At 36.5% G+C, this 24,111-nt stretch overlaps 1 protein-coding gene across 1 annotated transcript in view; it reads right to left on the bottom strand.

Moving 5' to 3' along the window:
• Positions 1-2,589: 2,589 nt before the first annotated feature.
• The window catches only part of LOC103776989 (oxidation resistance protein 1-like), a gene marked incomplete at its 3' end in the record, with an annotated part of 38,514 nt that continues 16,992 nt past the window's right edge, over positions 2,590-24,111 (bottom strand). The window contains exons 5-9 of the mRNA XM_008944526.1: positions 22,479-22,631; positions 14,348-14,532; positions 10,266-11,059; positions 5,865-6,033; positions 2,590-2,752 (exon numbers count right to left, since the gene is read on the bottom strand). Of these exons, the coding sequence (XP_008942774.1) occupies positions 2,590-2,752; positions 5,865-6,033; positions 10,266-11,059; positions 14,348-14,532; positions 22,479-22,631 (1,464 nt within the window). The remainder of the gene's footprint in view (positions 2,753-5,864; positions 6,034-10,265; positions 11,060-14,347; positions 14,533-22,478; positions 22,632-24,111) is intronic.

Below are 24,111 nucleotides of genomic sequence, written 5' to 3' on the forward strand. Positions count from 1 at the left end.
TAGGCACAAAAAGAAAGCATAAGCAGATGAAAAGTTGAATTAAGTTTGGAGAAATTCAGTCCTGTTCATCGATTTATTTAATAAACCTAAACACCAGACTCTCCTAGTTTTATGCTTTACTGATCTTGGCTTTTGCTTGTTCCTTATTCCCATAATTCATTTTCCAATTAAAAAAAAAAAAAAAAAAAAAGCACAGTACTTCCTTGAATTCTCTTGATAAAAAGCTGCAGCTGAATGTGTTAACATAGGACTATCACAGAAGACAAAGGTGTCTCAGAGGCCCACACCTGGGTTACCCATTAATCCTCTTTGCTGCTTCTCCAGTTTTAAGATACTGTACAACAGCAGAGAGAATACCTTTTGAGAAAGAAAGATACTCCACGAGCTTCCTCTTTTGGAAAAAACAACAACACTTCATAACACATCTGTACATCAAGATTGTGCTTTCCATTTCTCTTCCACCCTGAGTTTTACCATCACTGTGTGCTGAAGAAGGCAGCCTATATTTCATCCCAAGACTCACAAAAAGTTTTCAATGACACTGTTTATCTGCTACCTTAGATTACACCTGCATCAAGAGCTGACAGAGATAAAGCTTGCTGGGTTAAAGGAAATATATTGATTGAAAATAATGACCAAAATTCAATGGGAATAATGGGCATGACAACAATGGCTACAATTCCCTGTATGTACACTGATATTTTCCAGCACATACGTTAAAAGCCACTAAAATACAGTTGTATGTAATGACAGATTGAACCATCTGGTACTGTCAAACATTTCTGATTAAGAACTTAGTTTTTAACAGCTTTCAGATTTGTGTTAGAAGTCAGTCATAAAAAGTCACATTACTCAAGTTAAAATGCACAGAAAATCACATTAGCATATTTCTTCTACTTGCATAACATCCTTTTTTACAAAAGCTACCCATCTCACTAAGCACACTAACTTCTGAAACCAGAAAGTTACTTGATAATCTTAAGAGAAACAAACTTGAAATAATTTTCACGTAACACAGAAATAACAACATTTTTGAAATATGGCTTCTACAATTGTTTCCAGAGGAAAGCTACGTAAAGGCATAAGGCGTAACATCATCCTGTAGAAAGTAACTTACATATTTTAATACATGGAAAATTTATTTGATGTATTTAACTAAATAGATTAATTCATTAAAAGATTAAATCCAGATCTAATACATAGGAAAAGGACTGCCTCTACTATCTTCAGAATAACTCCTAAAAAGTTACAAGATTTAATCCTGAAGAAAAGTTTACTTTATTTTCTGTGGAAATGATTTTGTACTTATATTAAGGTGCAAAGGTACTGAAGAACTCATTGAAAGAGGGACATATGGTGCCTTAAACCATAATACTGATCACTTGCCACTGATCCCTGTGTTCCAAAAGGCCAAGTGTTAAAACAGCAAATACTCAAAGGCTTTGAGCAAGAGTCAACACCAAAATACACTGCTTTTAAGAATCACACAGCAATATATATGCTGAAAATACTAAGATTCAAAAGATTAATATCTTTTGATACTAGTTTCAATATCTCAAAGCCTAAAGAAAAATACCTCATGTATAATCATTATGCTGCAGAGTGTTTTGCAGCCACAGCCTAGTAGTTTTGCTAAGTGAGAAGTTTGAAATTGGAGTTCTACTATAAGTTTTGGAGCTGAGAAGAAAACTATTATCCATAGTTGTACTATTGCAGCTTTTTAAAATTTCTTTTACAGTCTACATAAAACACAAGTATGAATTTCCTTAATTCCAAGATGCTCCATTGTAGGGTAGGATGGGGGAGGGGGCAGAAAAAGGAAAAATCAGTCTTATAGTCAGAGATTGCAACTGCTGTCCCGAGACTCAAGTTAAACAGTGCTGATGGGATACTTCTACAATACATATGACAAGAATCATCAAACTTTTGACTGACATTTGAATGCACAAGAATACAAGTGCTTAAACTGTATACACACTAGGAAACAAAACCATGTAGACATGTAAAGATGTGTCCATAGAAACACAGTGGACACAGATTCACATGAGAGAAATGTGCTTGTTATAAAAAGCAAAGCGATAGTTCCAGTTACAGTATATTACTAAAACCCATGAAACAGCATCTTAATGTATGGAGAAGTCATAACATGTTCATTACATGATTATTGGAAAACCATGTCATTAATAGATTGATTTTCCTTTTTTGTTGTCCCATCCTTATTTTGAGACTTAACAATAAGTATTCAACAGTCTAGACACAGAGATAATATCAGAAAACCGTAAAGTTTTCAGTTACTTGACTGCAAGCAAAGTCTGCTTCATCAAAGTTGCAACTTCTCTGCTTTACTCACATTCCTTTCAACTAAGTTAGAATTTGCTCCATACAAAAATGACTTGTAATTGTGAAATGTTGCCCTGAACTGATGTTAGAGCAAATCATTAGAATGGCATAAATTAAACAGTCATGATCACAGTAAGCAGACTAATAAAGCACATGGCTTTGTTCTTCTTATTTTAACTATATTCCTATGAAAGTATTAAACAATAAAAAAAAAAAATAAAAAATGTCTTTGACACTGTTTTTCCTTACCTCCCACTCTTTAGCAGCATCTTCAGTAGTAGATTCCTCACTAGCTTCAGGCTCTTCCTTCTTTTTAACCACTATAAATCCAGGCTCCCGAAGAGATTCTCCAGTATCTTCTGCATACATCTCTGGACTCCACTGGATAAAGAACACATACAAGTGGTCTGTCCTAGAAAAGTCAAGCAATGATATAGAAAAGAAAAAAAAGGTGAGTTTGTGATCTTTTGGGTCATGTCTAATAATTGTGAAGTATTTCAGGTTAAAATGAAAATACTTACTATTTCATGCTTTACTAGATATTATAGACACATTTGATAAAAGCTAGTTAATATTTTTTTTTCTTTTTAATTATAGGAAGCTGACACTGGAGGAAAAACAGGAAACAAGATGGCAACTGGCTAGCTGTGTTTTCATACGTAAGTGTAGCCCTTCAGCCCCTTCTTTCCTGTTGGAAACATCTGTTTACAATTAAAGTAACTTCCAAAATAGAACACTGAAGTTTTTTAATTTTATTTTACTATGTGGCACAAAAACTTCTACAAAATTGTAATTTAAAAACTTCTGCATGTCTGTTTTCATCATCCCTGAAGAAGAGCTGAACGTTCCCAAGGCATGTAACCAAAATTAGACCCACAAGGAAATAAAGCTGAAAGTGTATATACAGCCAGATCGCAAACTACAGACTCACTGCAGTATTGCAGCAAGTCCCCAGATTCAAAGTTACCTCCTTTTATGTTATCTGCCACAAAGGGTATGGGGTTCTCCAGTTTAGAAACAGAAAAACGCCTGAATTCCCAGAAGGAAGTTATTTACAACTCTAGTAGAAGTCAGTACTGCTTAAGCATTTCCTGTAGATGCACAGATGGAGCATTTAGAGAAAAGCCACGCAACAAATCCATTAGAATCTCTTCATCATGGAAAAGACAGCTTCAGAGCTAGAGCTTTATGGCTCTAGTTACCAAGAGTTTGAATATTCTTTATGTCTCTTTTCAGAGACACTACAATGAATCTGCACACTAGATTAGAACAAAGAACAATATGATCTTTTTTCCCCCCTCCTTCTCTTTACTAAAGCCCTGCAAAATTGAATAGTGGAAAACCAGCAAGACACACACAGCAGGGAAGTCTTAAGACCACAGTTACCACTTTCATGTACCTCTGTCTAAAAGGATGCAATAATAGTTTCTGAATAGAGTCAGTTATTTAAAGTCATCCTTGTTAAAATTAAGGTTTGTGGATGATACTGATGAAAGGAAAAAAAAACACAATCCCCAAACCAAATCTTTCTTTGCCAGCAAGTGAGAAAAAAACATGTCTGATGCGTAAGTCTAGATAAGTTCTACGACAGAAGTCAGGACAAGAAGCTGCAGACTCCTTTTGCACTGAATGAGTGCACAAATATCAATTTTAAGTCTTACAAGTAGGAAAATAGGAAAAAAAAAGAAATCTTGATGTTAAATTTGTTAAGAACTTAAAATTATGTATAATTACAGCACTTAAAGGTGATAAAACTTGATGTTTAAGGAGCTCTAAGACACTGCTTCCCAGACTGGCTCATCTGAGATTAAGAACACTGAAATAATGCAAGTTTGTCAGATGCCTATTTTTTTTTCCTTTCTTACCACTAGGTGACAAAAGCAACTAGGTTGACACCAAGTATTTCAATGCATGCAGAGCAGCATTCAGCAAGGTTAACACAGAATAAAGAAAACAAACATGCCACTACCACCACATGTGACTTTGTGTACAAAAACATAGGACACACATTGGATGTGTGAACAGATCACTAACTGTCCATGCAGTCAGAAAGAAAAATCCTTCACAAGTGGAGCAATTTCCAAAGAGATCAGATACCAACTGTAAACTAAGAAATGTCTTCTGAAATAGGTGATAAATTCTGCTTTATGCTGAAGATATGTACTTGCTCTGTACTGTTAGAAAATGCATCAGAGACAGTAATCACTTTAATCAGCTGGCTCAGAAATCCTTGACATATGTGAAATATTTATCTGTCTTCAATTGAAATATGATATGAACAGAACAGAAAATTTCTGCTGAATGTAACGACAAGAGGTCACTTGGCCCAGAAAGGATTAGCTATAGTGGAATCGGTGTGAAAATTTGACTCAAGAAATTGCATAATCTCCACCACTTAGGGGCTGTGGGGGTGATATTTATAAGCAGGTTAGTGAAGTGCTGGCATAGATTCAATTCTCCCTGTTAGAGTAGTCTGATGCAATTTCAGTCTATTACACACCTCCAAACACAGTGGATATGAGGAGGGGAAAAAAAAAAAAAAAAAAAAAAAAGACTACTACCTTTCTTGTGGCAGCCAACTTTTAAGTATGAAATGATTTTATATTTGTAATTCACCTTTTCTCCTTTAGATTAAAGAATCTTAAAGAATCCCACTTACTTCTAATTTTCTTTATATGTTACACTTTCTAGACATTAATTAGTCTTGCTGCTTTCCTCTGGACTCTAATTCATCCATATCAACTGTAGTGCCCTAACTGAACATGTAACGCCATTCAACTCAAAAGAAAAGATGGAAAAGTGACTTCTCATTGTGTGTAGGTATTTATATAAGATGACAGCTGATAGTTTTTTGTTCCTGTTTTTTTTTAGCCCCCTTCTTCTGACAAGGCCATAGTAATCTCCATTATCCCCAAAAATCACATTCAACTTGAAAATAAGTCCGTTTCCTGGCAGTAAAGATTGTTAAGAATTCAAGACTTCACCAGAGAGTGAACACTGATATCTCATGTCTTTGAATCACCACAACAAACTCAGATATTTTCCTAATACATATGTTTAAAGTTGCTTCCTGGAAAACTTAAAGATAGGACAAAAGGACTGCAGCCAAATACTCTTCAGCTTGCCCTCAGCACTTTAAGGAACAGAGACAAGTTTTAGAAAGTTGCCAAATAATGAGAAGCAAAGATAATGACAATAAAACTTTGTTGCAGAACTACTTCCTTCACCAGGCACCACTTAATTTCAATCTTTCTTTCATTGTTTACTTACTACAAACACAAGCCTAAACAATAAAATGAGAAACAACTAGGTAAACCTGTAAGTAATTCGAGTAGATAAGTAAAACTACAGAATGGTAATGAGGTATTCCAGTGTCAATTACAAGCCAATCATCAATATCCTCAGCTTTTGACCCTTTTTAGCATAGCTTTACAGTGTCACTGAAAAATTTTGCAGAGTGCGGAAAAAATTTAAGGCTGAAAGACTTAATGAAGTGTGATTTTTGCAGTCTACCTCCTCCTTACCTTTCTTGTGGAACAGCAAACCAGTACTCATGGTTTTTATCCCTCTGTGCATACTGTTGCATTGATGCACTTGCTTGTGAAACAAATGTTTTTCTCATGGGTTTTCCAACCCTGAGACGCAGAAACTTGTTAGACCGATGTCGTCGTTTTTCTTTCATAAGAGAAGAACCTGTTAGTAAAGAAAAAGTAAGCTATCCACAATGCGCAAAAGAGCTTAAGAAAAGTATTAGCCAATTTTTATTAGGCAATAGAGGTATATAGGACGTATATATGCATGAGTAGTAGGAGATACTGTAGCACAGGTAGTAATTACCTGTACGTTTTTTTGTTACAAAAATTTTATCAGTAGAATTAACTTCTGAGGACAACACAGTTGAATAATTCTAAGATTTGTTTGTTCCAGCCTCAGTCTGTACTATGACAGTCTTTCCTTCATGATTAAAAGCATTTCAGATGATACTCTCAACGCGTATCTGTCAACAATGAATCAGACATCCCTCCCACTGTTAAAAAAGATATTCCATATACATGCAAAAGATACAGCATTAAATAAGTACTTAAAGCCTGATTCAGATATGTCAAAGCTGTTCATTAGTTACGTTTACTTTAAAAAACTTCTGGCGCTACTAAGATGACTGAGATGAATTTTAATTTGTTAGCTATATCGAACACTTCAAAAGTATGAACATTACTTCAGGATGAAGAATACTGGATGTTTCAGTATAGGATTTTCCCCTCCAATAGCATACTTAATTGAACTAATAGAATTATATGATAATCCTCAAGGTCTGGATTTTCAAGTCAGGAGAAGGTAAAGGAAGAAGCCTTCTAAAAATTGTTTCTTTGCTAGATCAATTGCTCAAATCCTAGAGCATCTGCTCCAGCCCCAAGGGACCTTTTAAAGCAAGGATGAAGTAAATTTAAGTTTTGTTGTCATAGCTGACCATAAGAAGATGTGACCTACCTCTGGTGTTACACATACACACTGGTAAGTTCCAATTTCCTAGGACACTCACTGTTTTTTTTACAGCTGAAGTTCTCCTTCTGTGTCTATGCAGACTAGAGATAGACTAAGCACAAAAAACACCACCTTCTTGATCTATAAACATCTGTTTTAAGTTTTCTCAATCAGATTTTCACCATAAATTTACAAAATATTTTATCTTTCCACTTAATATTTAAATGTGCACCTTTTAATTTTCAGTTGCAATATTTCAGAATAATATCTGAAATTTCTGCAGTATATGGAATGATAGAATAGTCATGACATGCATGATTTGGAAGTATTTTGTAAATCTGTAAGGTCAAAGGTAAAGTGTAAGATTAAAAAAAAAAAAAAACAAACCCCAAAAGAATCCAAACTAAGCAAAAAAAAAAAAACAACCAACATTTCAGATGTTCATTTCAATGAGATTTCAGCTTCAGACCAGTATAATTTCTCCAAATGATCAACTACACCTAGCTTTTATTTCAGTACAGTTTTTAACAGTAATTGTCTGTAAAAATAGAATAGAATAAAAGAACAGAAAAATATTACAAGGGAGACCTTTTTATCTCCTCTAGACTACTCATAGTGATCAACTTGCATTGCATCACTTGTTCAACATTCAGGACAAATAGACTATCAATTCCAAACTCAGAAACATCTGATCTATGTGAAGATCAACAAACAGTAGTTCCCAAAACCCTAGATGCTCAAAACTCTCACAGAAGAGAGATTTAAAAAGACCTGTCTAGGTAATTTAATGATACAAAACTCATAGTATGACTACTTCAGAGTTTTTGTCCAACAGACAGGATACTAGACAGTGTTTCAATTTAGTGACCTAGTGTTCTTTCGTGACCTACTGTTAACAGATCTCACATATTTAGTCTCTGGTGACCTACAAGAGTTAAGCAATACATCTACACTTTTACCTTGGCTCTATTTAAATCTTCCTGTGGACAAAGCTAGTAGAAGTGTCACAAAATCTATTTAGATTGAGAAATATTAATTATTTATTGTTTTATTTGCATTCTGCTAGTACAACATACAAAAATCAGAAACATACAGTAATTCTAACTGAAGCTGGACTGAACTCATCTGCACAAATTTCCAGAAAGTAAGCTGTGCATTAAAAAAAAAAAGATTTTTTGAAATCACTTTTCTTATTTTACCCCCTAAACAGCGAGGCTGTAACACCATGTGCAGAAGGTTTCTAGCCAGCACCCATCTGACTGTATAAAGTCATTTTCCACATTATATGTGGCTATACTCTGTGTATGCACAGATCATCCTGCATGAAAAACCTTCACTCTCACTCAGTGATACAATCTTTTAGAAAACCAAACTAAAGCATTTGATACAACTGGATTATAAGTAATACTCAATTGTAAGAAAAGCAGCAATGGCAGCAAAGGATACTTGCCTTCATCAGCAACTACCTCTAACATTTTTACGCATAAAAGCCAAGCTTATCACAGAATGGTGCAACTATTAATCAGCTCCAAATTTCAAAGTTACTTCCTTAATAAAAGGAGAAAGTTAAGCCCAAACCTTCAGATTCTGAAGTGCAGGATGAATTTCTGTCAACTGAGGGAATATACTTCTCTATTCAGTACGATCTCAACTTCTAATTATTAAGGTGAACAATTTGACCTTCAAATGCACTTCACGTAGAATCATAGAATGTCTGGGCTGGAAGGGACCTCTAAAAGTCATCTAGTCCAACCCCCCTGCTATAAGCAGGGACATCTCCAACTAGATCAAGCTACTCAAAGCTTCATCCAGCCTGATCTTGAATGTCCCCAGGGATGGGGCCTCCACCACCTGTCTGGGCAACCTGTTAACCTCATACTGAAGAACTTTTTCCTAATGTCTAACCTAAATCTCCCCTTTTCTAGCCTAAAGCCTTTACCCCTCGTCCTGTCACTACAAACCCTTGTGAATAGTCCCTCCCCTGCTTTCTTGTAGGCCCCTCTGAGGTACTGGAAGGCTGCTATAAGGTACTCCTAGAGCCTTCTCTTCTCCAGGCTGAACAACCCCAACTCCCTCAGTCTGTCCTCACAGGAGACTGCTCCAGCCCTCGGATCATTTTTGTGGCTCTCCTCTAGACGCGCTCCAACAGCTCCACGTCTTTCTTGTGCTGGAGGCTCCAGAGCTGGACACAGGACTCCAGGTGAGGTCTCACCAGGGCAGATTAGAGCAGCAGGATCACCTCTCTCCATCTGCTGGCTACGCTGCTTTTGATGCAGTCCAGGATTTGATTGGCCTTCTGGGCTGCTGCTGCACATTGGTGGCTCCTGTTCAGCTTCTGATTTACTGGTACCCCCAAGTCTTTCTTCAGTGGACTGCTCTCTAACATGTCCCCTCCCAGCCTGTAGTGGTGAACTTGTTTGCCCCTCCCCAGGTACAAGACCCTGCACTTGGTCTTCTTGAACCTCATGAGGCTCACCTGAGTCCACCTCTCCAGCCTGTCCAAGTCCCTCTATCAGTTTGTGACAGGCATTGTAGCTATATTTTCTTTCCAAGTCCCAAAATATTGCACAATTAAAACAACTAGTTTATCTCCATCAGTAATATAGTAGGGTATCAGAAAGTGATCTATGAATTTTTTATAAAGCAAAATCAAATACACACAAACATCTTTCACAGTTACTCAGAAAATACACAAGTTTTTTAAATTTTTTTTTAAATAATTATTTAATAAGAATTGATTCAGGATAATGTCAAACTAATAATCCTAGGACTTGATCTTTGCAGAGGAGTAAAGGTACTCAAGAAATAAGCCTTATTGTTCCCCATATGCATAGCATTAGTTTCTTACTGTCTAGCTCTTACTTACCCAGAAACAGATCTTTTTGTATGCTCAACCTTTTTCTAGTCAGCATGGAAGTATGAAATAATGCCAGCGAAACAAAGTTCTGAAAGTATCAAGCAATGTTAAGCCTCCACTGGTTTCTTGTTCACATTATAAATCTTAACTACAAGGTATGCATGCTACAAATAAGAGGAGATTAATTCCCTGAAATTAGTTCATACATATGTATACTGGAATCAAAATTTGACAGCTACCAGACTGCTATGGAATATTTTTAATTTTGAGCTCTACAGTGACCCATGCATCATAGATCTAATTTTACAGGCTCATTTAGATCTCCTCTACAAAGATAGTGTTTTAATATCACAAATATCATTTCAGTGAAGAAACATGACAGTAAGAAAAGTTCCCATGTTTTCAGTGTCCTGAACGGTATATTCCCTACTAGTTTAAGGTATAACTTAAGTATATCTTCAAGCCAATGAGAAATATAAGCAACATATGGGGAGATGTGTTCTACAGAACGAAAACCAGTGGAAATTCTGATGAGGTGGGAGGAGATACACCGCAAATCTGAAGGCTAACACAAATACTGACTCACCTTCTAATTGCCCATCTCCCACATTCACAATTTTCTGACTAATTTCTTTGTGTGAATCCTGGTGCATGTTTTCTCTTTGCTGTCTGGTTTGTTGCATAGTGTGGGTCTTCCAGAGTTTGCGGAGTTCCTCAACTTCTGTCTCTGAGTCTTGCGTTCGCTCTCTCACTACTCTTCCTTTGCTAGCTGTCTCTTTCTTTTGAGATTCTGTGCTATCTTCAGGATGTGGACATTCCTCTCCCATCTTACTCTCTCCTTGTGGTTCATTTCCCAGTGAAGCATCTTGATCATTGTCCACTTCTGCCTCTTTGTCATGCTCTTCACTACCATGTGATCTTTGCAAAGACTGCTGGAGGACACCTGCAGTATTTTCACTAGGTTCTTTTTCCCCCTTTATAGATGTTTCATCACCTTCCGAACCTAAACTGTGGGTACCAAACTGTTTAACATTTGCAACCATTTCAGCACTGCGTTTTAAGTCACTGGCAGCTTCATTTGAGTTTGAAATGATTGTTAAACATTCAGCGCTTGTCTGGTTTATTGTCTGGACAGATTCTGATGATGCTCCAGAAGATTTGTCTTGTCGAAGCTCATCTGAAGAAACAAGTTCCTCACGTATTGGAGAGAGTTCTGACTCTGTGAAAACGTCTTCTGAAAGAGACTCCTCTGTGCTCCTCGGGGCAGTACTGGCACTGTCATTGCCTGTGTCTCGCATCCTGGAATCCGTTTCATCTGTATTGCTCTTCGTAGCTCTCTTGGAATGGCAAGGTTCCCTTACAGAGAGCTGTTCCACGTCTCTGTTGAGCAAATAAGAATGTTACCATAGCAGCTGCCCCTCTTCTGTCATACTCTTTTCTCTGCTAGGTTTTTTTTAGCACTGAAAAAAATTTAAGTGTGCTCTTAAGGAGGAAAAAAACCCAAAAACAACTGAAAAAGAAACCACGAAACAAAACTAACTAAAACAACCTAACCCAGAGCACCAGTAATAAGAAACAAGCATAAAATATGTTCTTGTAACAGTAAGCTTATGGCAGACCTTTTGCCAGCATGACATAGATAGGACTTCCCAACTTCAGGACATTACTTTTCCAAGTAGAAGCTCTCCTATTAAACCAACACGATTCTTTGAGATGCTTTAGAGTAAAAATAAAATAAAACAACAAAAAAAAAAAAAAAAAAACAAAAAAAAACAGGAGAAAACCTACAAAAAGCTGCACACAACCACAAACTCTAAAGGCAGAAATCCTCCAAAATCTTTCAAGCTTTGCCTACCGAAGAGGCCAGTACAATTGTACAGACCTGTCCCACTATCACCCTATTACAAAGCTGACACCCAGCTCACTGGTAAGAAACGTACGGCAAAAATCCTCTGGTCTAAGCTTAATTGTCTCATCTAGTCAATGCAACACCCAACAGTGATTAGTCTCTTCACCAGACAGGTACTAACTTTAGGATACCACTGTTAGGTAAAATAAGTCCCAAACTACTTGGTACAACTGAACAATTTAAAGAGCAGGAATCAAATGTTCATAAATGGTGTAATAAAAAAAGCAAGCATAGAAGAATAACTTATTTTTCCCAAAAGAAACAACATTACTCAAACCCGTCTGTCAAAATAAGCTAACCAGAAGTTCTACAAGTTTTAGAAAACAAGGACTACAAGGAGACTGTGAATATGCTCAACTGTATCTACGTGACTCAAGCTTTTCCATCTTGAAGATGAATAATCTCCCATCTTGAAGAAGAATAAATCCATTCTACATTTCTATAAAACTTGATTCAATTAGGTCATATTACTTGTATTACCAAGACTGCTAAAATTCAGGATGTTTGCAATGCATATGCACCCCCTTACCCAAGCATAAATATGAAGCTGATATTACGCCTATGCTATTGTATTAATTTTGCTTACAAATCATGTGGATGAGCTTAGGATTTGTCACTTATTAGATTGGGCTGTTTTCTTAACTTTTCAGGATTATGCTGGCAATAGGTGCTTTTGGACAAGCACAACCTAAGATTCATGATTCGTAAAAAAATCAGTAGGTTTTCAGGTATTGTTTTCTCCTGGCTTATATGCAGAAACCATACAACACAATTTCAGTTATAAGAACCAAAGAATACATTGGTTTTATGATCAATTTCCATTAAATTAATAATCTTATTTTCAGTATTCAGATTGATTTTCCAATTTTAAACAGTATTCCAAGTTTTAAACAGTTTGATGGTTGGCAAAATTATGGAAAGAACAGGGTTAATTATAACAGTGAAATATTTAGGAAAAAAAAAACAAATAGTGAGAAAACAATTTAATTCTCAAATACCTTAAGACACACAAGTCTTGTTAGATCTAGCTCTTGGAAGTTCTGGCTACAGACTTAAGAAATTTGAATTTTATTTTCCCCAAAATTTACAAACTTGTCTCAAATTTTGATGAAGTTAATAGCAAAAATGCCGGGACTGAAGAAAACACTAGAAGTTAGTGTTCCATGTAATCGTTTATAAAGTTGTCAGGAAATATATTGGACATACAGAGCTCTGAATGTACCATGTGACCTTTTATTAGTAGAAAAGTTTTCATTCCATATGCATTTATATTATAAACAAACCAAAATGGATGTGCTACAAGAGCACAAAAATCAACAGGATGTGGAATGTATATTTATAAGTCAACAAGTGGGTCATTAAGAAACTAAACATGCTAGTGAAAAGGGTTGTTTTACAGCTGCACTATTATGATTCAAACAGGTAGATGAAAGAGTAGTTTTATTTTCATAATGTCATTATCTATATTATACACCAACTGAAGTAATAACTACAAGCAACTTTTTAAGACTCTATTTGGCAAATACAGCTTTTGGAAAGCAACTTTGGTAAAGGCATAATCCTGCATCAAAAGCCCCAAGAGTTCCATCATCAGATACATTAGTTTCTCTTTCAATAAACACATGACTTCAGGCAGCAAACAAGACCATGACAAGATACCAGTTTATTACCATGTCTCTCCTAAAACTCAAGTTAAAAATGGCAACTGGCAAGTTATTTCTCCTGAGTGTCCAGATATCTAAGATTATCAAGAAACGCATGCTTAGCATATTACCTGTAAGAACTGTAAAAGGCCTTTTGTCAGGGTTACTGAGTATCTTTACACCTTACTTAAAATGATTGCATTTTTTAAGAGTTACACATCAGGCAAACAGCTTTACTTTAACTTACATATAAACAACTCTGCTGTGGTTAAAGGAACCCACTTCCCAGCAGTTAGGTGGTCAGGGTAGTCTGCAAACGTTTGCTCTTTATGGGCTGTGATAGGCAAAGGTGGCATGATTTTTTTTTTTTTTTAAATCCTTCTTGGATTTAACGTTAGAATTTATCCTATTTCTGAGGGCAGTGCAAAATTCAGGAAACAGAATGGAACAAAGCTTTTCTATAATGCTGTTTGAAGTCTGTTTTAAATGCCTCCATGCTAAATATGATTAAAGTGATAGTGATTAAAGCTCATCAATACAAATTCCTTCTGTTCACTTCAAAACTACACACAAAGGCAAACTTACAGTTCTTGCCCTAGCCAAAAAGCGAAAAATATATACTCCTAATGCCATAAACATATACGCAAATCTCAGAAAATTAGTCTTATGATCATTTATCAGAACAACAAGAGTTTGAAAAGCAAGTGGAAAATGGTAAAAATATAAAGATTTGCACTTAGAGCTGTTTAAGCTGAACTTTTCTATTCTGTACCTAATTTTTTAAATGACTAAAGAACCAAACATCTGTTACTGTTTTCATAGTGGGGAAGCGGCAGAGAAAGTGATGTGGTATCTCTTGCTATACACCGACTTTTAAAAGAGACTATTTGAGAAAATTAGAATCCATATATGGAGAAAAGATTTATTCTATATACTATATAGGATGTGAGAACTTAAGATAAAGCAAGTTTTATCAAGGGGCTTTGCAAACCAATCATTGATGTTGTTCTTAAAAAAAACAACAGAAGAAAATATGGCTCTGCTAGTTTTGTATGGTCAGCAATGCGGCTACAGTTCATATTTACTCAAAGCTTTATAAATACTATTCTATCTTACATGGTTAATGAATCCTTAATTTTGCTGTCCACAATTTCCTTATACAGAGCAGCTGACATCACTTCTTCCATTGGACACATGATGCCATACTCTTCACAGCCGTTCTCTTGGACCAGAGGATCCATTTTATGAGGATCAAACATTATATTATTTGGCGTCACTAGCAGCACACCATTGACCGTACCCTAAAATGAGAGGGAAAAGAAGTGGTAAATTTTTTTTCCTTCATATTTCAGCTTATTCTCCATTTTTTGTAAGAAAAAGGATTTTTCTAATTTGTTTTTAAAGCATGTTTATATTTATATTTAAACAATTTTGTACAGTTTCTTGTCTTTTGCAGTCATCTATAAACATAACCATTTTTCTGGGGAAGCAAATTAATGCCACCTACTTTCCCAAAAGAAAACAGTTTTGTTCCTCACAATTACTTAATAGCTGGGTTGAGTACAAAAGAGAAACCCTTAAACCTTAAAGGATATGCTAGGCAGCTTCTCTGTGATAAAGCTACATCCTTCTCAGATAACCAGAGGATTTAATGCTAGCTTTGCAAGAAACTTCAAGCATTGTTTAAAACCTGACTCTTAACTCTTCTCACTTTCTGCTATTTAATTAAAGAACAAAAAGAGAGAGATCTTAAAACACTGTAATTTATCTTCACTTTCTTCACATAAAAGCAACAGCAGTATCACATACAGGTCATTTTAACTTAATGGACCTGTTGACTGACTGGAAAAATACATTTATAGAATAAATAGATTAAAAATATTAAGGATTTCTAAAGATGCAGCTGCATCAAGATGCAGCTTCAGACAGACTTAATCACAGTAATACTGCTGCAGTACAAGAACACAAGCAGAGTTTGAACATGTAATAAGAAAAAAACTGAAGAAAGCTGATACTCATACAATGAGGGGGAGGGTTCCTATGCAATACAGGTATCAAGTTCACTTACAATACATTGAAATGTTGGGGCTTTTTGAGCATTATAAACACATGCAAGCACGAACAGCAGTTACTTTCCAAAGGAAACTCAATAGTTTGTTAGAACAGCAGATTTTGAACTAAAACTATGAACTGGAGGAAATCTAGCTTCAACAGGATAACAGTAAACCCTTAGTTACAGCTCTTGAACCCTAAAGATTTTACAAATTTAGAAAGGCATTCAAAACTTTTCTGCAAGAATCACAAAAGATTGCTCCTTGTGCTGTTGAGGCTTATTAGGAATTGAATAAAGAACCAGCCCACTGATGAAATGGTCCCAGTGATTACAAACATTGCGCATTGGGGAGTATTGTTTGTTTTCGGTTTTGTTTTAAGACAACATTACCAGCACAGCCTGAAATACAACTATAATCCTTCTGAGTTCCAAAAATTTATTCCCACCACTGTGATGTTTGGTGACCATCAACAGCAGAAAAATAAAGATGCCATACAATGAGCAGAAAACTGAAAGTTATAAAAACCAAACCAAAAACTGTCTACAGCAATGACCAGCAGTATCACTATTCCAGAAGGATGAAAACAGTCTCAATAGCAGCTCAAGCATCTCTACTTAAAACTGTTTGGTGCCTAGTCAGGTTTTACCTGTGCCTTTAGCAGTACAAAGTATGTGCTAAATGCTTTGATGTCAGCAGAAAGTTTATATAAATTCCAAGGTGTTTAAGACATTGAAACAAAACTCTCACTGGCATTTCTTTCCCATCACTGTATTATGGAACTAGACCTTCAAAAAGGAAATACTAAGAGTGATTGTCCATAGAAGTCTACATTTGGTTGTATCCACTGTAGTACTAAAAATAAATTTAACATGACTGCAATAGTTACTGAGTCTACCCAGAAGAACAACTGCTTCTCTTTTAAACAAATACTGAAGTAATTAATTCAGTAGATGATCCAAAAAAGCAGCATAATTTCTACATTTGAGCTCTTTCATTAATGACCACACATGGAAGTGGAATTCTATCAATATTCTCCAGATATCACCCAGAAAAGTCAAGGACATAGCTTTGATGGCAGCTGGACTAGATGATCATCACAGATCCCTTCCAAATGAAATATTCTATTCTTTTACTGCCCACATGTTACATGTGTATCTTCAGCACAGTCAGGCTGGAGAGAAGGAAAAAACCAGCCAACCAACCAACCCCAGGTAAGGTTGTATGAATGCTCTACCTAAAAGATTTAAATGTTCAACACCAACTTCTAAAATTACGTATTAGTTAGTAGAAGCAATCACTAATCAAGTTCACTGGAGAACTCTTCATTTCTACACTAAGATTTTGTCTTCATTTGTTCACTATTTCATGAACCTTACTTGATAAATTAAGTACACAGAAGTACTAAAGCTTTTGAGGCAATAAAAGGAGATGACATTTTTCTATCAAGGGGTAAGCTGTCAAAACTGATGTATCACCCTAGTTGCCAATGTCCCTGGCTTTATTAAATACAAATTCCTATGCTTTATCTGTGCTCTCAAAAGCAAGTTAAAAGACTGCTTCAGGTGGCAGTTCAGGTCAAAAAATTGATTAAAGAATGTTTTATTGCAAAATAAGTTTAAAGTTCCATAAGTCAATTTTACATCACTTATCTGAACAGTAGAGAGTCACAACATTAGAATAATGTGTTTGAAGAACCATTTCCACATCATCTCATTTCAATTACCTTGCTTCAGCTTGTATTTTAGCAGTTCAGAAAACACGAACTTATCCCTCCAAATCCCACAGGTCAGGTTAGTCAATATTTTAAATAAATGTCATCATATCCAGGACAGAAGTCTGTTTCCAGAGCAAATTTGAATGTGTTTAAAGAAATGTAATCTAAACATCACAAGGTACTATACAGACAGTGAGGAACAGTAGATGTAATTTTTCTGCAGACAAACATTCAGCCAAAGAAGTGTGCAAGACTACTGACTACATAAGAAAAGTTTGAGAGACCTTCTATTACAAATGGAAGCTTCCTTAGAACAGTGTGACAATGACCTGTTTGATGGCAGAAAAAAAAGAAACAAATCTGTACATCAGGCAGTTGTCCTTCACACGCACAGAAGACTCTAAAGCTTACTTCTGCAGCCTCAAAGACACAGCTAGAAACCTACAAGCTGCTTATCTTCATCTTACAAGAAGTTGTCAACACCAACTGGTAAACACATTTACCTATTTACAAATACTCAGCATAAAAATTAAAGTGTAACACCACTTAGAATTTATCACACTGACAGAAAAATTGGGAATTAAACCTTTGGAACAATCAAGATTTTATGTGTATTTTACTAAGAAGTTGATCAACCACTTGCAACAATTATAAGCAATTTAAAGACTATAAAGGTATCTTGAAGACACCAGCTTCATAGCACATCAACAAGAGATGATCCATTTCATTGTTACTTTGCAAAATGACAACAGAAGGCAGATTAACACAACATTTCTGGCTCAAGTTCTTTGATATGGTCCACAGTTACCATAGGAATACTTCAGGGTACTTCTCTAGATAAGAACTGCTGACCAAATGTAAAGGCTAGAAATTACATTAATAATACACTAACATCACTAATATTTCTGTCATTTTTTATTACTACTACCAAGGATCACTAAAAGTTAACCTAGGTAAAAAAAAAAAAGTTAACCTAGGTAGTTAGCTAGGTAAAGCTCAGGTAACAGCCAGATGATAATTTTTTAATTAGTCTTTTCCAGACATCCCAGTGTTTCTGCCACTTTCTCTAACAATTTCTGTGACTCCTTTGTAGGACAAATGGCTTTTGTCTTTACTACCTTCTAACTCGTTTGCAAGAGTAAAGCTGCCTTAAAACCTGTAGAACATGTATTACTCAAAAGATGGGAGTTTCTAGCAGACACAGAAACCAAGTACTGTTGATTCTGTGAAGATAAAAAAAAGGGGGGGGTAACATCAGAACAGAACATGTAAGTGGAAGAATACATGCATCTAGCCAACTACTAGTCAAGAACTGCTCACTGGACTGTGCTAGTCTTCCCTAAAAGGTGGAAAATGAAGCAGCTTCAGGCATTGAAAGGTAACACCAGTTTTGCATCAGTAAAGATAAAAATTACATCCTTTTTAAAACCAGAGTACCTGAAACTGCATTTTTATGTTGATTTGCCATCATGGATCAGACAGACTTCTATGTTAGCATTCCTACAACACACATTCTCAGACAATAGTTCTGAAGTATGAGCCATAGAGGAACTCTTGGACATTTTAGTACCATGCACTCATTTAAGTGATGCCACGAAAAAAAACCTACAGCATACAGTTCTACAGTGACTTTTGATAACCTGACCTCACTCTGCTATCTTACAAGCACTTAAGACTGATAGCCTAAAGCCTCCTCTCTATATTATCTTCTTGGTCGCTTGCGTTTGGAGCAGGAAGAAAGTTCTGAAGCTCCCTCTCTGGCCTGGTTGAGCTGCTGAAAATGTTTTCAGTGTTAAATGTATTCTTCATAGTCAAGAACAGCATGGGGTGTTACTTACTAAGTGAGGCTTTCCTATGCCCTCACCTACCCAAAACAACACAAGGACAAGAGCCCAAATTCTCCTTTGTGGTCATGCTCTCTCATGTTGTGTCTTTAGCAAAGATCTGTTCTATGATAATCAGATATTTGCTCATCATTTTAGAAACATCTGACTTTATTTTATAGAAATTCAATTTCAAAATGTTTTCGGAAAATTACTTGTACCAACAATGTAGCTCGAGAGTGACAGATCAGTAAATCTGATCATGAGCGTAAGCAAAAAGATTGGGCTATGGCATGCACACTACAAACTCGTACAAGACTCCAGTATGCTGCCAGTGTTTGCTCTAACCTAAATTTTAGTTCTGAGGAAAAAAAGAATTAAAGGACAGGAGAAAAAAAAAAAACAAAAAAAAACCCTATAAGCAGGTCAATTGTTGATAAAAGATGATGTGTAAGGTGAACCTGCTTTAGCAGGAGGGTTGGACTAGATCTCCAGAGGTCCATTCATTCCAACCCCTACTATTCTGTGACCATGGGAAACAGTTTTTTAAGACAACTTCCACAAAATAATCAGTGAATTGTTTCTCTTGAACCATACTTCCAACTAGGTGTCAAGGAAAAAAAGTAGTCAAAAGCACTGTCAATGAAAGGGAAGTAAAAATTAGGCTCTGTATATAGCTACTAAGTAGCTCAACATGACTTTGTTACAGGAAGTTCTGGTTCTCTAAAAGACTCCTCAAAATAGTACTTGTAGAACTGCAGAAATGAAGCTTCCTGTATTCAGTACTCATTCTAAAGACATGCAGTGAATTTCTGTTCAGGTGAAGCGCAGATTTATCAACCTCGAGGAGAAACACTGAGCCACTTTGTAACTGAAAACCATGTGGACACACTAGGTTATTAAAAATAGATTCCTTTAGTCTTAAAGCTGGTCCAGAAAAATATTAATCCAGATAAAGCAAAAACGTGCATATTGACAGTAGATTAAATCTGAATCAGTTTTAACTTCTTTCCATTAAAATTCCTTAACCTTCTGGAAGTGGGAGCTCTAAATCCTGTACAACATCTGAGATGAAGACTCAAACAATTGTTATAAAGGAAGGATTAGAGTCAAACTTTGTAATATTGCTGAACCCAAGCATTAAGGCTAGGCAGTTCAGTAAAACACACTTGTTAGAAGGTTTGAGAGGACTTTTGACAAACATTTTTCAACCAGAAGTTAGCTCTAAATAATTCCATTGTGTTCTTGAACACACAAAGTAGGAAAAAAACCAAATCAACAAAACTGTAATCCATGACTTCTGAAGCTTTTATCATAAAGATAATTTAGTTTTATTCTTTGTTTCTGATATATGTTTTGAACTATGTCAGTGTCCTCCATTTTACTTCATGAAAAACGCATTTGTGCTTTTTGGGCCCATCTTTCCAGTTTGGTTTTTAAGCCTTAGTAATTTTCCTTTACCTACTACTTTTCAAAACAATTAAACTAAACTAGCAAGTGAAAGAAACAGCAAAGAATCTCAAAGCTCCTCTATTAATTTCAGTTACAATCAGGCAAACTGTTTAAGGTATCTCTTGCTGCCTCAGCAAAGAGTGCAAAGCATGAAAAACCTGAGAAAAACTTGTGGCTGCAGGAAAGGGCACACCTATATACACATTAAACTGTGAGTTAGCGGGTGACCCCTGATCAGGACACAGCATATTCACATCACCCTGTGTCTAACTATGCCCAACACACTGCCTCCAACAACAGCCATGACTCTAGCAGAGTAAGTGCTACCAGGTCCCAGCCACTGCATCTCAAAGAATTCCTGTGTGCTTGTCCAAGAGGTCACAGCTGTGACTAAAACCAACTCCAAACACATACAGAATAAGCAGTCTTGAAAAGTGAGAAACAAGACAGTCTTAATGCAAGAGCTTTTGCATATGTGAAGTTAAACACATTGAAAAAGAGGCTTTCACTAGATTTTACTTTATGAGCATCAGTCACAGTGACAGATGAGACATCACATCTGAAGCCCTATAAAACAGTTAACAACAAGCTTCAGAATCACTTCCACAGTGAGAAAAAGAAGATTAATCTTTTAAGCTTTCTCAAAAAAACATATGATGGTGATAAATCTTCATAAGGAAATGTATCAAGGAGAAGATAAGACCACAGGCCAGAGGACATCCCTACCACATGTGACACAATGGCTAAATTACATGCTATACTTAATAAATCTCTCACTCAAGTCTGAGCAAGCTAGCATTCATTACTCTCCATACTCCCCTCCCAAATATAGACTGATAACTGCAGTGGTTTATGCAGCTCTTTGGAAACAGAATTCTTTGAGCTCTTGGAAAACAGGCTGTAAAGATGCAACTCAAAGACAGACGCTGTGAACACTCTCCATTAATATTCCAATGAGGAATCATGGCACACAAAAGACATACTGCAAATTTTAAACCCAGATCGTTTTCCAGTACAGTGAATTTCTAACAGAGGCTCACAGTTCTCAATTCCTCTGTATTAGAGCACTTAAAACTGAGAAGTAATGACTTAACTAGGATCAGCCTAAAAAAGTCACCTAATGGCAAAATGCAAGGAGTAAAGCAAATTAACTGCAAAGTAGAACAAAGTAGCAAACAAAGCCTTTCCAGTACATGTCTTACCAACTTTTACCAACACAGCTTTTGCCAATATAGATGTAGTGTCAAGAGGCTTGAAGTGTAGATATACATATATCTGCACTTCTTTTCACCAGGAAGTAATAATAATAAAAAGAGCGATTTTAGAGATTCTTATTAATCTGTTTACCACTAGTGTAACTTATCTGCAAAACTATTGTTGAGTAACACAGCATCAGCAGTAATTGTATATACACGCCTAAACTTCAGGTGAAGGAGAAAGCACTGGAAGTATTTTGAGTTTCTTTGCATTCATTCAGCTTGAGTGAAAGCATGGCTTTTCATGATTAAAGTATATAACAGCCATTTTTCTGTAGAGTGGGAAGGTAATGCATTTTGTTTTTTTCCTAGAGCATTCTTAGTTAAAGTCTTTGGACACGATCTCAGTCCCTAAAACTCTGCGCAAGGCTTGTGTGTCTATGAGCTGAATGGAAGCTAATTAAGTGCCACTAACTTGGAGGTTTGTGTGTAAGGACAGAGAGAACTGTAAGAAGCGCTTCAAAAATAGTCAAGAGTTCTACCATACCATACCGTACCCAATACGGAAGCGTTGGTTTACAGACTCAGAGGTCAATTCTGCTCCCACTATTTGGCTTTAGGAAAATGAAATTGAAGCTATGTAACTACATACTTCCTTATAGTAAAAGGCATGTTATTCTCCACTGTAAGTAAAGAGAATTACTTACTAGAGCTACTAATACTTGAACAGACCTCATTCTTTCAACACAAGAGAATCACTTAAGAGTACAGGGGAAGCCGATCACAGGTTAATTGTATATTAACTGCTTATATCACACCTGAGAAACAAGTGGTTTAGGAATCCAAAGGAAACAGAATTAAAAATAAAAAGATCTATATACATGGATCTGTGTATGTGAGCTGACCCACCTACCTATCAGTAAACAAATTTTACTGTATGTTAACAGTTTAAACATACTTCATTTTTCCATTGCATACAGTAACAGTAAAACCTGAATGTTTAAGTACCTTGCCATTAGTGATGTACTTGCAATTAATTTTCAGAAACTTCTCTGTAAATGCTTCTTCCTCTTCAGAGGTGGATGATACCACCCTTGTAGGACGAACACATGCATGTGCTGGGGAAGCAGCCGACTCCTTCCGCTGGATTCCATCTGGATCCTGAAAGGGAACATAAAGGAACTTAGCAACCTGCCTTGAAAAGTATTGAGAGATCTGCTCTGCAATTTTTTTTTTTTCCTTTTTCATTGACATAAAAGCAAGTGTAAAAATCAGCTTCCAAATCCACCGCAGTTTAAAGGACTACTTTAATCTGACAGTGCATGTAACTCATCGACCACAGCTTAACCCACCCACGATACAAAATTCTCATGGGCAAAAATATTCAGAAACCACATGGAAACAAACAAAACAACAATCAGAACTTCTTATATAAGAAAACCACCAAATACACTGCTGCATTCAAAATTTATTCTCTGACTTCAACAAATAGAAGTCCTATTAAATGTCCTCTTTTATCCTTGCATAATATATACTACTTTATGTGGGAAGGACCCTCTGAAGGTCAGCTAGTCCAGCCCTGTGTTCAAAGAAGGCCCAAGCCTACACTGGATCACGTTGCTCATGGCCTTTCCAGTTGAGTTTAAGTCTTTAAGGCTGGAGTTTCCACAGCTTCTCCAACAAACCTGCTCCAGCGTCTAACCACTCTCACCGTGAAAAATATTCTCCTGTTTTTTAACCAGGACCTCGTGTAGCAACTTGCAGCTGTTGCTGCCCACCATTTCACCATGAACCCCTGAAGACCCTCTTTTTCTCACCCCTCTAACCCATCAGTTAAGTAGTACTAATGACCAACCTGATTTCTGCATTGCATTTTCTTCTCCAGACTATACAAACCCAGCTCTTCCAGCCAATCCTTGTGCTTCCTACATTTGCATGTCCTGATCATCTTAATGACCCCTTCACTGGACTAGCTCCAGCATGTCAATCTGTCTTGTACTGGAGGTGCCAGAAGTGGACACAACACTGCAAACACAGCTTGAACATCATTTAACATCTCCACCAGGACATAACCACTAGCCTCAGCCTTTCCTCACACCTTAGTATTCCTCTGCAAAACTGCTGTGTAACTAGCCAGTCTTCACCCTGTATTGCCACATGGAGATCCTTCTGGCACAGGCAGGTCTTAGGTGTTGAACTTCATGAGGTTTCTCTCCAGACTTTTTGATGATCCTCTAACAACCTCCCTTGCTCTGCCCTCCACTGTACTGACTACTTTCCCTAATTTTTGCTGTCCCCATCCCCCACACTTGCCAACAGTGCATTCTTTCCTTTGTCCCACCATTCAGGCCACAGACGGGCAGGTTAAAAACAATGCTGGTCCAAATACAGTCCCCCAGGTATTCCTAACTGTCCACCACCACAGAAAACAGACAAAAAATTACCAACCACACACACAAATGCTGAATGACTTTAAGCCCAGAGATCCTGCCAATTTTTCCAGCCAATCCTGTATTCCACCCATCCAGTTCACTTTTTCCAGTGTATAGTAAGGCTGTTTTAAGACAGTGTCAGGGGCCTGGCTCTAGTCAAGGTCAGTAACATGCACTGCTTTTCCCCCACGTGCTGAGCCTGTTATCTC

The sequence above is a fragment of the Merops nubicus genome, unplaced genomic scaffold, assembly GCF_000691845.1.
Source record: "Merops nubicus isolate BGI_N331 unplaced genomic scaffold, ASM69184v1 scaffold770, whole genome shotgun sequence".
NCBI classification, from domain to species: domain Eukaryota; kingdom Metazoa; phylum Chordata; class Aves; order Coraciiformes; family Meropidae; genus Merops; species Merops nubicus.